General features: G+C 42.3%; 1 protein-coding gene across 1 annotated transcript in view; it reads right to left on the bottom strand.

The window, feature by feature from the left end:
* Positions 1-257: 257 nt before the first annotated feature.
* LOC140724494 (extracellular calcium-sensing receptor-like) overlaps positions 258-14,427 on the bottom strand; it is a 36,965-nt gene continuing 22,795 nt past the window's right edge. Inside the window, exons 5-6 of the mRNA XM_073038943.1 lie at positions 4,024-4,147; positions 258-1,171 (exon numbers count right to left, since the gene is read on the bottom strand). Of these exons, the coding sequence (XP_072895044.1) occupies positions 258-1,171; positions 4,024-4,147 (1,038 nt within the window). The remainder of the gene's footprint in view (positions 1,172-4,023; positions 4,148-14,427) is intronic.

Raw genomic sequence — 14,427 nt, forward strand, 5'->3', positions numbered from 1 at the left:
ACTGGACGGACAACTGCACTTTTCCTTGGAGCTTATATGTAGCCATTTGGATAGGCACATGAATGTGAGGAAAATGGAAGGATATTGACATTGTGTAGGCAGAAGAGGTTAGCGTTGTTGGCCATTTGATTACTAGTTTTATTGGTTCAGGACAATAGTGTGGGCTGAAGAACCCGCTCCTGTGCCATAGTGTTCTATTTTCTCTGTTCCACTGTATGTTCCAAGTATGCAGATGTTTGTAGTTGGGATGGTACATATTAAGCCTTTTGTTGGCCTGTTTTTCCCATGAGATATTTCTTCGTGTTTTGCTTTGGTTTTAGCAGGATGATGTAACATTTGGGAACAAATATGCAGATGAGTAGGCCAAAGCTCGAGGCCAAAATGGCAAAGATCTCAACGGCCACGGCGTACTTCCCAGGAGAGCTGGCATAGGCTGGTATGAAGGCCAGCCACACTGCACAGAAGATCAGCATGCTGAAGGTGATGAACTTGGCTTCATTGAAATTATCAGGGAGTTTCCGAGCCAAGAACGCGAGAACAAAGCTGAGACATGCCAGAAAGCCAATGTAACCCAGTACACAGCAGAAGGCAGCCACCGAGCCTAAATCACACTCAAAGATAATCTTCTCCTTATAGTACTTGGTCTGCTTCGCTGGGAATGGGGCAGCAAGGAGCAGCCACACCAGGCAGGTCACCAGCTGGACTGCTGTACAGAGCAAGACCCCCAGGATTTGCTGCAGGGTCCCAAACCATTTCATCACATTGCTGCCGGGGAGAGTTGCCTTAAATGCTATCAGCACTACCAGGGTCTTGGCCAGTACGCAGGAGATACAGAGAACGAAGCTGATGCCGAACAACGTGTGCCTGAGCACACAGGACCAGACTGAGGGCTGCCCAATAAAGGTCAACGAGCAGAGGAAACACAGAGCCAGAGAGAAGAGGAGCAAGAAGCTGAGCTCGGAGTTGTTGGCTCGGACAATGGGGGTTTTCCTGTAGTACCAGATCACTCCTGCAATACCCACTGTGCTGGCCTCTCCCAACAGGGACACGGTTGTCAAGGTGATCCCCATGGTACCATCAAATGACAGGAACTCCAGATGTTTTGGGATGCACTCATTCCTCATTGGGTTGGGCCAATCTTCTGGAGCGCACGGAATACAGTTGACAGAATCTGAAGATAGTAGGAAAATAAACAAAAATAACTTGAATATTTTACAACATACACCCAGAAATCACTTTATTAGGTATCTCATCAGGTTCAATTTCTGTCCTGTCTATCAGGAGTCTATATGTTCTGCCCGTGACCTCTTGAGTTTCCTCTGGATGGTCCAATTTCCTCCCACTTTCTAAAGAGACATATGAGCTAGAGCTAGTAAATTGTGGGCAGCCTATCCCCCGCACAAACCCAGAGTGTGTTGGTCATTTTTCTGTATTTTTCAATATTCCTATCTACATGTGACAAATAAAGTTTATCTTATTCTTAAGAATAAATGAAGATCTCTTTAGAGTTCCAAACCATCAAAATTCAGCTGTATACAGTACACAAACAGGCCTTCCAGCCCAACTCATCCATACTGAACAAACTAGTCCCATTTGCTTGTGTGTGGCCATATCTATCTAACCTTTGCCTATCCATGTTCTTTTCCCAAAATCTTTTAAATGTTTTAATTGCGTTTGCCTCAACTGCCTTCCTCTATGAGCTAGTTCCCTAAACACACAGTGCTCTCTTTGGAAGCAGGTCAGTTTTAAATCTTTCCCTTCTCACCTTAACCCCATGCCCTCTAGTTTTTTGGTTCCTTTTCAATGGAGAAAACATTGTGTGCATTCACCCCATCTTGATTTTATACACCTCTATGTCTCCTCAGTCTTCTACCCTTCAAGGAATGAAGACCTAGCCTATCCAATATCCCCTGAAAATGCAGACCCGCAAGTTCTGGCGGCATCCTCATAGATCTTCTCTGCACTCTTTCCAGTTTAAGGATGTCTTTCTAATGACTGTGTGACCGAAACTGCACACAATACTCCAAGTGTGGCCTCACCAACATCTTGTACAACTGCAACATGACATCCTATACTCATTGCCCTGACACATAAAGGCCAACCTTCCTCGTTACCCAGCGTATATGTCACACCACTTTCCTGGAACCATGTAAAGATAAAAGATAAGCTTTATTTGTCACATTTACGTTGAAATATTGAAACAAGCAGTGAAATGCATCATTTGTGTCATTGTTTGCGATGTGCTGGGGGAGATTGTGGATACCACCACACTTCCGGCACCAACATAGCATGCTTACAACTGACTAACCCTAACCTGTACATCTTTGGGATGTGGTAGAAAGCAGAGTATCCAAGGAAAACCAGTGTGATCATGGAGAAAACATGCAAACTCCTTGCAGACAGTGTTGGGAGTCAAACTCTGAAATGTGCTGTAAGTCTAAAAAAAACTATGGTTAGAGCACAGTTGGAGTATTGTGTTCAGTTCTGGTTGCCTCATTAAGGTTGTGGAACCATTAGAGAGGGTACAGAGGAGATTTATCAGGATTCTACCTAGACTAGGGGGTCACGTTTTATGATGAAAGGCAGAGAGAGATAAAGCTTTTCTCTGTGGAGCAATGGAGAATGAGAAGTGACTTGATAGAGGCTCATAAGACGATAAGAAATTAGATAGAGTGGACAGCCAGAGACCTTTTGACAAGAGGGAAATAGCTAATATTAGTGGTAATCTTTAAGGTTCTGAAAGAAGGGTTAGGCATGCAGCAAGTTCCCCCATCTTAGAAAAACCCAGAGCTAAAGAAACACCAACAGAAGCTCCAAAGACCTCATCCCTAGCAGAGGAAAGCTCTTCAATGGGATCCTCAATGGGGACAACTTGAAAGACTGACCCAGAAAGAGGATCCTGGTGAGCTTCTGGCAGTGGTCGATGCACCAGTAGGGGGGTGATAGGCTTAAGTAAGTGCATAAATTACTTTAAGGTGAGAGGGGAAAGTTTAAAAAGAATGTGTGGGGCAAGTGTTTTCTACACAGAAGGAGGTGACTGCCTGCAATGGGGAGGTGGTGGAGGCAGATATGATAACAGATGTTGAAGAGGCTCGGAGTTATGCACATGAATATGCAAATTATTGAAGGATATGGATCATACTTCGGCAGAAGAGTTTGTATAATTAGCTTAACTACCTTGGGAAAAGATTGTGGGCTGAAGGGTATGTCCTTCTGCTGTGCTGTTCTGTGTTCCATGTTCAATTATACTACATGTATAATCGTGATAATGTGCATGCAGCCTTCTTAAGAATGTTTATCAGTGACGTGATCTTTGCTACTCTGTAATTAAAGTTACGGAATCATATTGGGTTGATTGTAAGAAGGTAGCAAGTGCTCATGCACATTGATCATGCAATGAATTTATTGGGCCATCTGCACACTAAAGGCTCTCTCATTACAAGTAGGTTTTTGAGTGCGCATGCGTTTCATCTTGGTGGGCATGGTTCTTCACGTTCCACATTATAAGTTTCCCAGTGTGTACCATTACTACCATGAGTTAGTAAAAAACCTTTAATCATACAACTCTTGTTGTATATGCTCTGCGCACGGGTAACAGTTACTGTAGCTGCACAAGTGAATGGTTGAGTTATTGGAGTTAATGGTTGACCTGGAGTTTGGAAAAATGGTGGGGGGGGGGGTGAAATATCAATGAAATCCATTGAATATTGAAAGGCCCAGACAGAGTGGACAAGGAGAGGATGTTTCCTCTCGTGGAGGAGTCTAGGACTAAAGTGAACAGCCTCAGATTAGAAGAACGTCCCTTTTGAACAGAGATGAGGAGGAATTTCTTTAGTTGTTGGGTATATTTAAAGCAGAGATTGATAGGTTCTTGATCAGGATATCAAGGTGTCAAAGGTTATGGGGAGAAGGTAGAAGAATAGTGTTGAGAGGGATAATAAACCAGCCACAGATCTGCTGTATGCCGTCGCTGAGTTCACAATATAATCCAACCATGGGTTTTCATGAATGTAAATAATCTACCTGTGGTGTTACTGATCTCTCCATCTGGACACAGCAAGCACTTCGAGCAACAAACTGGCTGTCCTTTCAGAACTGCTTTTCGGGTACCTGGAGGACAGCTCTCCGTGCACACTGACCGAGGGACCTGAGTCACAAACATAGAGGTTAGTTCACTATAGCTGACTCCCAGGAGTCTGGGAATAAATCCAGCCAGTTTAGTTTATTGTCAATTACACCAAGGTGCAATGAACAATCTTGCATGTGTGAAGCTCACGGTGTAAACTATGTATGTGGAGATAATGAATACAATAAAGTTGAAGTTGTATAAGACATTTATCAGGCCTAATCGGGAGTACTGTGTGCAGTTCCATTCACCTACCTACAGGAAAGAAGAATGAGAGGCAATTTAATAGAGACACATAAAATTATGAGGGGTATAGACAGATTAAATACAAGCAGGCATTTTCCACCTAGGTTGGGTGAGACTAAAACTAGAGGTCATGGGTTAAGGGTGAAAGGTGAAAAGTTTAAAGGTAACATGAGGAAAAACTTCCTCACTCAGAGGGTAGCAAAAGTGTGGAACAAGCTGCCAGTGGAAATGGTGAATGCGAGTTCCATTTGAACATTGAAGAGAAATTTGGATAGGTACATGGACATAAAGGGTATAGATGGTGCAGGTTAAGATGTGGGTAGATGGGAGTTTCTATCGAATATTGAAAGGCCTAAATAGAGTGAATATGGGGAGGATGTTTCCCGTAGTGGGGGAGTCTAGGACAGGATTGCACAGCCCCCAGGATAGAAGGATATTCCTTTAGAACAGTGATGAGGATAAATTTCTTTAGACCGAGGGTGGTGACTCTGTGGAATTTATTCGCACGATGGCTGTGGAGGCCAGCTCACTGGGATATTTGAGCAGAGGTTGATAGGTTCTTGATTAGAAAGTGGGTCAAAAGTTACATGGAAAAGGCAGGAGAACGTGGTTGAGAGGATAATAAACCAGCCATGATGGAATGGTGGAGCGAACTCGATGGGCTGAATGGCCTAATTCAGCTCGTATGTCTTCTGGTATTAATCAAGTATGATACAATGGCAAAGCAAAATCAGTGGGCCAGATGAACTAATTCTGCTCCTTTGTCTTATTCAGTCGACACACTCAGCATGTCACATAGTATCTTACTCTGGATTTGCAGCTTCTGCAGAATAACTTCATTTTATGTTTTATACAGTCAAAAGCTTTTGCTTGCATTGTATCCAGACAGATCATGGAATACATAAGTACATCAGGGTCTTAAAAGAGTAAAAGAAACATATGGAAGTATCTGTTAGATATAAGAAGCAGGAAGTAGGAGGGGCTTATGAGAACTATAGGGTAGCCAGGAAGGAGCTAAAGAAAGGTCTTAGGAGAGCTTGAAGGGGGCATGAGAACGCCTTGGCATGTAGGATTAAGGAGAACCCCAAGGTGTTCTATGTGTATGTGAAGAATAGGAGGATGATGAGAACGAAGGTGGGACCGCTAAAGGATAAAGAGGGCAACATGTGCCTGGAAGTGGCGGAGTTTGGGGAGGTCCTAAATGAATACTTTGCTTCAGTATTCACAAGTGAAAAGGATCTTGATCAGGATGAGGTCGAAGTAGAGCGGGCCTGTGTGCTGGACAATGTGGAGATTAAGGAAGAAGAAGTGCTGGATCTTCTTAAAAACATTAAGTTTGATAAATCCCCAGGGCCAGATATGATACACTCCAGGTTGTTGTGGGAATTGAGAGAAGAGATCACAGGAGCATTAGCTATGATCTTTGAATCCTCTTTGGCTGCAGGGGAAGTGCTGGAGGACTGGAGAATGGCAAATGTAGTTCCCTTGTTTAAAAAAGGTAATACGGAGAAACCTGGGAACTATAGACCGGTGAGTCTTACGTTGGTGGTATGCAAACTACTGGAAATGATTCTTAAGGATAGGATCTACGAGCATTTAGAGAAGTACAGTCTACTTATGGATAGTCAACATGGCTTTGTGAAGGCTTCATGAAATGGCTTCAAGCCTCATGAGCCTGATTGAGTTTTTTGAAGAGGTAACAAAAGAAATTGATGAGGGTAGGGCAGTGGATGTGGTCTACATGGACTTTAGCAAAGTATTTGACAATGTCCCTCATGAGAGACTCATCCAGAAAGTCATGAGGCATGGGATAAGTGGAACCTTGGCTGTTTGGATAAACAATTGGCTTAAAGGAAGAAAGCAGAGGATAGTTGTGGAAGGAAGGTATTCTGCCTGGAGGTCGGTGACTAGTGGAGTGCCGCAGGGATCTGTCCTGGGACCCCTGCTATTTGTGATTTTTATAAATGACCTGGATGTAGAGGCGGAAGGATGGGTGAGTAAGTTTGCGGATGACACGAAGATTGGAGGAGTTGTGGATGGAGCTATAGGTGGTTGAAAGTTACAAGAGGATATAGACAGACTGCAAAATTGGGCAGTAAAATGGCAGATGGAGTTCAATCCGGACAAGTGTGAGGTGATGCATTTTGGAAGGACAAACCAAAAGACTGAATACAAGATTAATGGTCAGTTACTTAAGAGTGTGGATGAACAAAGGGACCTTGGGGTTCAAATCCATATATCCTTCAAGGTCGCTGCACAGGTTGATACGGTAGTTAAGAAGGCCTATGGGATACTAGGCGTCATAAACAGGGGGATTGAGTACAAGAGTAGAGAGGTCATGTTTCAACTCTACAAATCTCTGTTGAGACCGCACTTAGAGTATTGAGTTCAGTTCTGGTCACCTCATTATAGGAAGGATGTGGAAGCTATGGAGAGGGTGCAGAGGAAATTTACCAGGATGTTGCCTGGGTTAGAGAACAAGTCATATGAAGCAAGGTTAGAAGAGCTGGGACTTTTCTCTTTGGAGCGTAGAAGAATGAGAGGGGACTTGATAGAGGTCTACAAGATTATGAGAGGCATAGATAGGGTGGATAGTCAGTACCTGTTTCCCAGGGCACCAATAGCAAACACCAGAGGGCATATGTACAAAATTAAGGGAGGGAAGTTTAGGGAAGACATCAGGAGTAAGTTTTTTACACAGAGAGTTGTGAGTGCCTGGAATGACTTGCCAGGGATGGTGGTGGAGGCTAAAACTAGGGGTATTTAAGAGCCTCTTGGACAGGCACATGTATGATAGAAAAATGGAAGGTTATGGGTAGTGTGGGTTTAGTACTTTTTTTTAAAGGATTATATGGGTCGGCACAACATGGAGTGCTGAAGGGCCTGTACTGTGCTGTAGTGTTCAATGGTTCTATAGAATGCAGAATGTTGTGTACTAGTTACAGATATATTGTGATGCAGGTAGATAATCAAAGTGCCTAATTCACAGAAAGGAAGATTGGAAGTTCAGAGTTCAGAAATTGATTATTTGGCATCAAGGGTCTAATAGCAGTGGGATTGAAACTGTCCTTGATCCTCGTGGTACATCCCAGCAATGGTCAGATTTCTCAACTCAAAGTTTTGTCATTTGTTGTGAACTACAGAGTCACTGGTCCACCCATTCAGAGCTCACACCTTGTCACTGATGCATAGATGTCTCCTCACACCATATTCCACTTGGATTAAGTACCTTCAAACCCTTGTGCTGTTTGGGAACCAGATGGTGATGGGAGAATGACCCTTGTCAGTCTTGTCCTTTTTGGGCACCATCAGAATCAGAATCAGATTTCATATCACTGGAAATGTTGTGAAATGTATTGTTTTGCAGTAGCAGTACATTGTAATGGATACAAAAATATAAATTTCACTAAGATATACAGTGCCTATAAAAAGTATTCATCCCCCCCTTGGATGCTTTCATGTTTTATTGTTTTATAACAGTGAATCACAGTGGATTTAACTTGGCTTTTTGACACTGATCAACAGAAAAATACTCTTTTCTGTCAAAATAAAAACAGATCTCTACAAATTGATCTAAATTAATTACAAATATATAAATTAATTAACTTTCTCTTTGCCAGTGTTCCCATAAAACTACTACTGGTGAAACACCCAGGCAACAGTTGTTGAATGCACAATCTCTCCCATCTCAGCCACTAAATCTTGTAACTCCTCCAAAGTTGTCATAGATCTCTTGTTGACCTCCCTCACTAGTCCCCTTCTTGGATGGTCACTCAGTTTTTGATGACAGCCTGTTGTAGGCAAATTTACAACTGTGCCTTATTCTTTCTATTTCTTGTTGATGGACTTAACTGTACTCCAAGGGATATTCAGTGACTTGGAAATGTTCTTGTATCCTTCTCCTGACTTGTGATTTTCACTAATCTTTCTGTAGAGTTTCCTGGTGTGTTGTTTTGTCTTCATCATGTAGTTTTTGCCAGGATACCAACTCACCAGCAATTGGACCTTCCAGATATAGTGTATTTTACTACAATCAATTGAAACACCTTGACTGCACACAGGTCTCCAAAAACATATCTCTATTTAACTAATTATGTAACTTTGAAAACCAATCAGCTGCAACAATGATGATTTGGTGTGTCGTATTAAAAGGGGATGTGAATACTTTCACAATCAATTACTTCATGTTTTATATTTGTAATTCATTTAGATCACATCGTAGACATCTGTTTTCTTGTTGACACCAAAGAGTTTTTTTTCTATTGACCAGTGTAAGAAAAAAATCTAATTAAATTCACTGTGATTCAATGTTGTAAAATAATAAACTTAAAAGGGCTGTGAATAATTTTTTATAGGAAACACACACACACACACACACACACACACACACACACACACACACACACACACACACACACACACACACACACACACACACACACACACACACACACACACACACAATTCCACAGATTCACCTCCCACTAGATAGGTTTCAATGAGATTCCCTCCTCATTCTTTTAAACTCCAGCAATTATGGGCTGAGAACCATCAAATGCTCCTCGTACATAAACCCTTTCATCCTTTCATTCCCAGGATCATTCTCACGAACTTCCTCTCCTCCTCTGATTCCTCTCCTATACCAGCAGATCATTTCTTAGATAAGGGCCCAAACCTGTTCACAATAATCCAAGTGCAGTCTGACCAATGCCTCATAAGGCCTCAGCATCACATCCTTGCTTTTATATACTGGTTCTCTTGAAACAAATGCTTCTGGATGGTTTGTAAACAAAAGCTTTTTGACTATATCTCAGTACCTGTGCCAATAATAAACCAAAGACAAATCCTAATAAGGCCACTCCCATCAGAAACATCCTCCAGCCTTGATATCCTTCACAATCTCCACTTCAATTCTAGGCTCTTGTTCATCCCTTATTTTAATCACACAGTTGCTGGCAGTGGACTCTTTAACCTCTCAAGTCCAACAGAAATTCCTTCCCTGCCACCTTGTTTTCTTGTTTTCTTTTAACCTAACTTCTCACTCCGTTCAAAATTCAAAGTAAAGTTCTTAAGAAATTGCATACAGTATAGTCACTATATACCACCTTGATATTTGCTTTTTTGCAGACATTTACAGGAAAATTAAGAAATAACAATAGAATTTATGAAAAATTATGCATAAAGAAACCTGATGAACAATCAATATGCAAATATGGATGTTATGCCAATAGTATAAAAGAAGCAGATATGTGACACTAAACTGCAGAGCCCTTGACAATGAGTCTATAGGCTGTGCAGTCAGTTCAGCACTGAGATGAGTGAAGTTATTCATGCTGATTCAGGAGCCTGATGGTTGTGGGGTAATAACACACACCTAGTTTCAATAGTGGGGAGGGTTTTGACTGTGATGGACTGTGAAATTTGCCAGTGATCCCAGTGGACTGAGATGAGACTGCAGCAAGAGCTTATTGGAAGCTGGGTTGTCGGGATGGAGTTTGCACATTCCCCCGAGACCCTGTGTGTTTCCTCTGGGTTCTCCAGTTTCCTCCCACATCCTAAATGTGCAGGATGGCAGGCCAGTTGACCATTGCAAGCAGTCCATAATTTGTAGGTGAGTGGTAGGAGCTGTAGTGGTGTGGCGGTGGGGTGGGGGGGGGGGTGTTGTGGGAGAGAGAGAGTTGGTAGAAGTGTGGGGAGAATAAAACAAACTAGGATAGGCTGTGTGGAACATGCAACAGTACAGCCTGACAGGGCACTTCAGCCAACAATGCTCTATTGACCTTTGAAGCTATTCCATTACCAATCTAACCCTTCACTCCCACATTGCCCTCCAGTTTTACTTTCATTCATGTACCTATGTAAGAGTCCTTTAATATATCAGACTCTATCATCACCCCCTGTATTGAAGGTCAGGCCCCACTACTCTCCATGCAAACATCTCTCCTAAACCTTCCTCCACTCACCTTAAAAGGATGCCATCTAGCATTGGCCATTGTTGCTCTAGGACAGTGATTTGCAACGGGGGCAGTTATGTGTCCTCAGGAGGTGACACATTAGTGAAAATAGAAGTCATCAGAGGGTGTTCATGATTTTTGGGAGAGGAGTGGGGAAATGGTAAGCAGCACCCGAAGCTGAGGCATGAGACCTGACCGACCTTGTCAACTCGCTGCCGTTGTCAACATCCAATATGCATTCCCAGTTTGTTTTAATTTTTTATTTTTAATTTAGCCCACTTAAAGATGGATGAATACATACAGCAACATTTCTATGAATCTGAAGGCAATGAAACCTTGAATTCTAATCTTGCTAAGAAATATAAGCTACTGAAAGTGCATCAGCACGATGTTATCTACCTGGAGTGTTGACTATTCCATTCCCTGCAAATCAGTGATATCCCATGTGTCCTATTTGTAATACTGTCCTGTCTAATGAAGTGTCTAGTTTGCAAGAACACTTTATAAAGGACTCCCTGCAGAAGTTATTTGGGGTATTACTCAGTTTCAGGAGATGAAAAAAGCATTTGAAAATTGTACACACTCGCGTTAGTTGCCAAGAAAGCTAAAAATGACCTTGTTGGTTGTCTCATTACTTCTTATAACATTTCCAAACTGATAGCTAAGTGTGGAAAATCTCATGCATTCCATGAAAGATTACTAATTCCTGAGGTCAGAAGAGCTCAACACTGTTCTGAAAATGGATACCAGTACACTAAAATCAATTCATCTGAGTAATAATTCTGTAGCTCATTGTATTGAGGAAATGAGTGAAGACATTGAGTATCAACTATGCACAGAACTACAAAACACAGAATTTGGGATAAAACCTGATGAGTCAACTGTGCAACATGATGAGGCAAGGTATTTTCAGCATCTGCAGAATTTCTCTTGTTTGTGATGAGGCATTCTAATGACATTTATATAGTTTATCAAATATGGAAAAGTGTATGAAGAGATTTTATTTTATAATTAGTGAACTACAAATATCAATCTACTTTGAATTCAAAATATATATTGAGGATTAAGGTATTCCAATTAGGAACAAAAGTTCTTGTGCAACAGATGGAGCACCATATATGACAGGTCACCATGCTGGTTTAATGGCAAACTCAGAAGGGTAGGGATAGAAGAAAGAGGACCATAGTAATAGGGGACTCGATAGTCAGGGGTTCAGACAGGCGGTTCTGTGGAGGTGATCGGGAGTCCCGGATGGTTGTTTGCCTCCCTGGTGCCAGGGTCCGGGACGTTTCTGATCGCGTCCAAGATATCCTGAAGTGGGAGGGTGAGGAGCCAGAGGTCGTGGTACATGTAGGTACCAATGACATAGGTAGGAAAGGGGAAGAGGTCCTGAAACGAGAGTATAGGGAGTTAGGAAGGCAGTTAAGAAGAAGGACCGCAAAGGTAGTAATCTCGGGATTACTGCCTGTACCACGCGACAGTGAGAGTAGGAATGGAATTAGGTGGAGGATGAATGCGTGGTTGAGGGATTGGAGCAGGGGGCAGGGATTCAAGTTTCTGGATCATTGGGACCTCTTCTGGGGCAGGCGTGACCTGTTCAAGAAGGACGGGTTACACTTGAATCCTGGGGGGACCAATATCCTAGCGGGGAGGTTTGCTAGGGCTACGGGGCAGACTTTAAACTAGTAAGATGGGGGGGCGGAAATCAATTTGAGGAAACTATGGGAGAGGAGGTTAGTTCACCAGTAGAGCAAGTAAGTAGACCATGTGTGAGGGAGGACAGGCAGGTGATGGAGCAGGGATGCGCTCAGCCCGAAGTTGTAGGGGAGAAGAAAGAAAAGGATAATAAATTTGAATGCATTGCTAGGGATGAAAAGAGAGGAGGAGGTGGAGAGTATCTTAAATGTATCTATTTTAATGCTAGGAGCATTGTAAGAAAGGTGGATGAGCTTAAAGTGTGGATTGATACATGGAATTATGATGTTGTAGCTATTAGTGAAACATGGTTGCAGGAAGGGTGTGATTGGCAACTAAATATTCCTGGATTTAGTTGCTTCAGGTGTGATAGAGTAGGAGGGGCCAGAGGAGGAGGTGTTGCATTGCTTGTCCGAGAAAATCTTATGGCGGTGCTTTGGAAGGATAGATTACAGAGCTCCTCTAGGGAGGCTATTTGGGTGGAATTGAGGAATGGGAAAGGTGTAGTAACACTGATAGGAGTGTATTATAGGCCACCTAATGGGGAGCGTGAGTTGGAAGAGCAAATGTGTAAGGAGATAGCAGATATTTGTAGTAAACACAAGGTGGTGATTGTGGGAGATTTTAATTTTCCACACATAGATTGGGAAGCTCATTCTGTAAAAGGGCTGGATGGTTTAGAGTTTGTGAAATGTGTGCAGGATAGCTTTTTGCAACAATACATAGAAGTACCGACTAGAGATGGGGCAGTGTTGGATCTCCTGTTAGGGAATGCGATAGGTCAGCTGACAGATGTATGTGTTGGGGAGCACTTCGGGTCCAGTGATCACAATAGCATTAGCTTCAATATAATTATGGAGAAGGACAGGACTGGACCTAGAGTTGAGATTTTTGATTGGAGAAAGGCTAACTTTGAGGAGATGCGCAGGGATTTAGAGAGAGTGGAATGGGTCAAGTTGTTTTATGGGAAGGATGTAATAGAGAAATGGAGGTCATTTAAGGGTGAAATTATGAGGGTACAGAATCTTTATGTTCCTGTTCGGTTGAAAGGAAAGATTAAAGGTTTGAAAGCGCCATGGTTTTCAAGGGATATTAGAAACTTGGTTCGAAAAAAGAGGGATGTCTACAATAGATATAGGCAGCATGGAGTAAAGGAATTGCTCGAGGAATATAAAGAATGTAAAAGGAAACTTAAGAAAGAGATTAGAAAAGCTAAAAGAAGTTACGAGTTTGGTTTGGCAAATAAGGTGGAAGTAAATCCGAAAGGCTTCTACAGTTATATTAAAAGCAAGAGGATAGTGAGGGATAAAATTGGTCCCTTAGAGAATCAGGGTGGTCAGCTATGTGTGGAGCCGAGGGAGATGGGAGAGATTTTGAACGATTTCTTCTCTTCGGTATTCACTAAGGAGAAGGATATCGAATGGTGTAAGGTGTGGGAAACAAGTAAGGAAGTTATGGAACCTATGACAATTAAAGAGGTGGAAGTACTGGCGCTTTTAAGAAATTTAAAAGTGGATAAATCTCCGGGTCCTGACCGGATATTCCCCAGGACCTTGAGGGAAGTTTGTGTAGAGATAGCAGGAGCTCTGACGGAGATCTTTCAGATGTCATTAGAAACGGGGATTGTGCCGGAGGATTGGCGTATTGCTCATGTGGTTCCATTGTTTAAAAAGGGTTCTAGAAGTAAGCCTGGCAATTATAGACCTGTCAGTTTGACATCAGTGGTGGGTAAATTAATGGAAAGTATTCTTAGAGATAGTATTTATAATTATCTGGATAGACAGGATCTGATTAGGAGTAGCCAGCATGGATTTGTGCGTGGAAGGTCATGTTTGACAAACCTTATTGAATTTTTTGAAGTAGTTACGAGGAATGTTGACGAGGGTAAGGCAGTGGATGTAGTCTATATGGACTTCAGCAAGGCCTTTGACAAAGTTCCACATGGAAGGTTAGTTAAGAAGGTTCAGTCGTTAGGTATTAGTGCTGGAGTAATAAAATGGATTCAACAGTGGCTAGATGGGAGATGCCAGAGAGTAGTGGTGGATAATTGTTTATCGGGATGGAGGCCGGTGACTAGCGGGGTGCCTCAGGGATCTGTTTTGGGCCCAATGTTGTTTGTAATATACATAAATGATCTGGATGATGGGGTGGTAAATTGGATTAGTAAGTATGCTGATGATACTAAGGTAGGAGGTGTTGTGGATAATGAGGTGGGTTTTCAAAGCTTGCAGGGAGATTTATGCCGGTTAGAAGAATGGGCTGAACGTTGGCAGATGGAGTTTAATGCTGAGAAGTGTGAGGTTCTACATTTTGGCAGGAATAATCCAAATAGAACATACAGGGTAAATGGTAGGGCATTGAGGAATGCAGTGGAACAGAGAGATCTAGGAATAACAGTGCATAGTT

Source organism: Hemitrygon akajei, chromosome 3 (genome assembly GCF_048418815.1).
Source record: "Hemitrygon akajei chromosome 3, sHemAka1.3, whole genome shotgun sequence".
Classification (NCBI taxonomy): Eukaryota; Metazoa; Chordata; class Chondrichthyes; order Myliobatiformes; family Dasyatidae; genus Hemitrygon; species Hemitrygon akajei.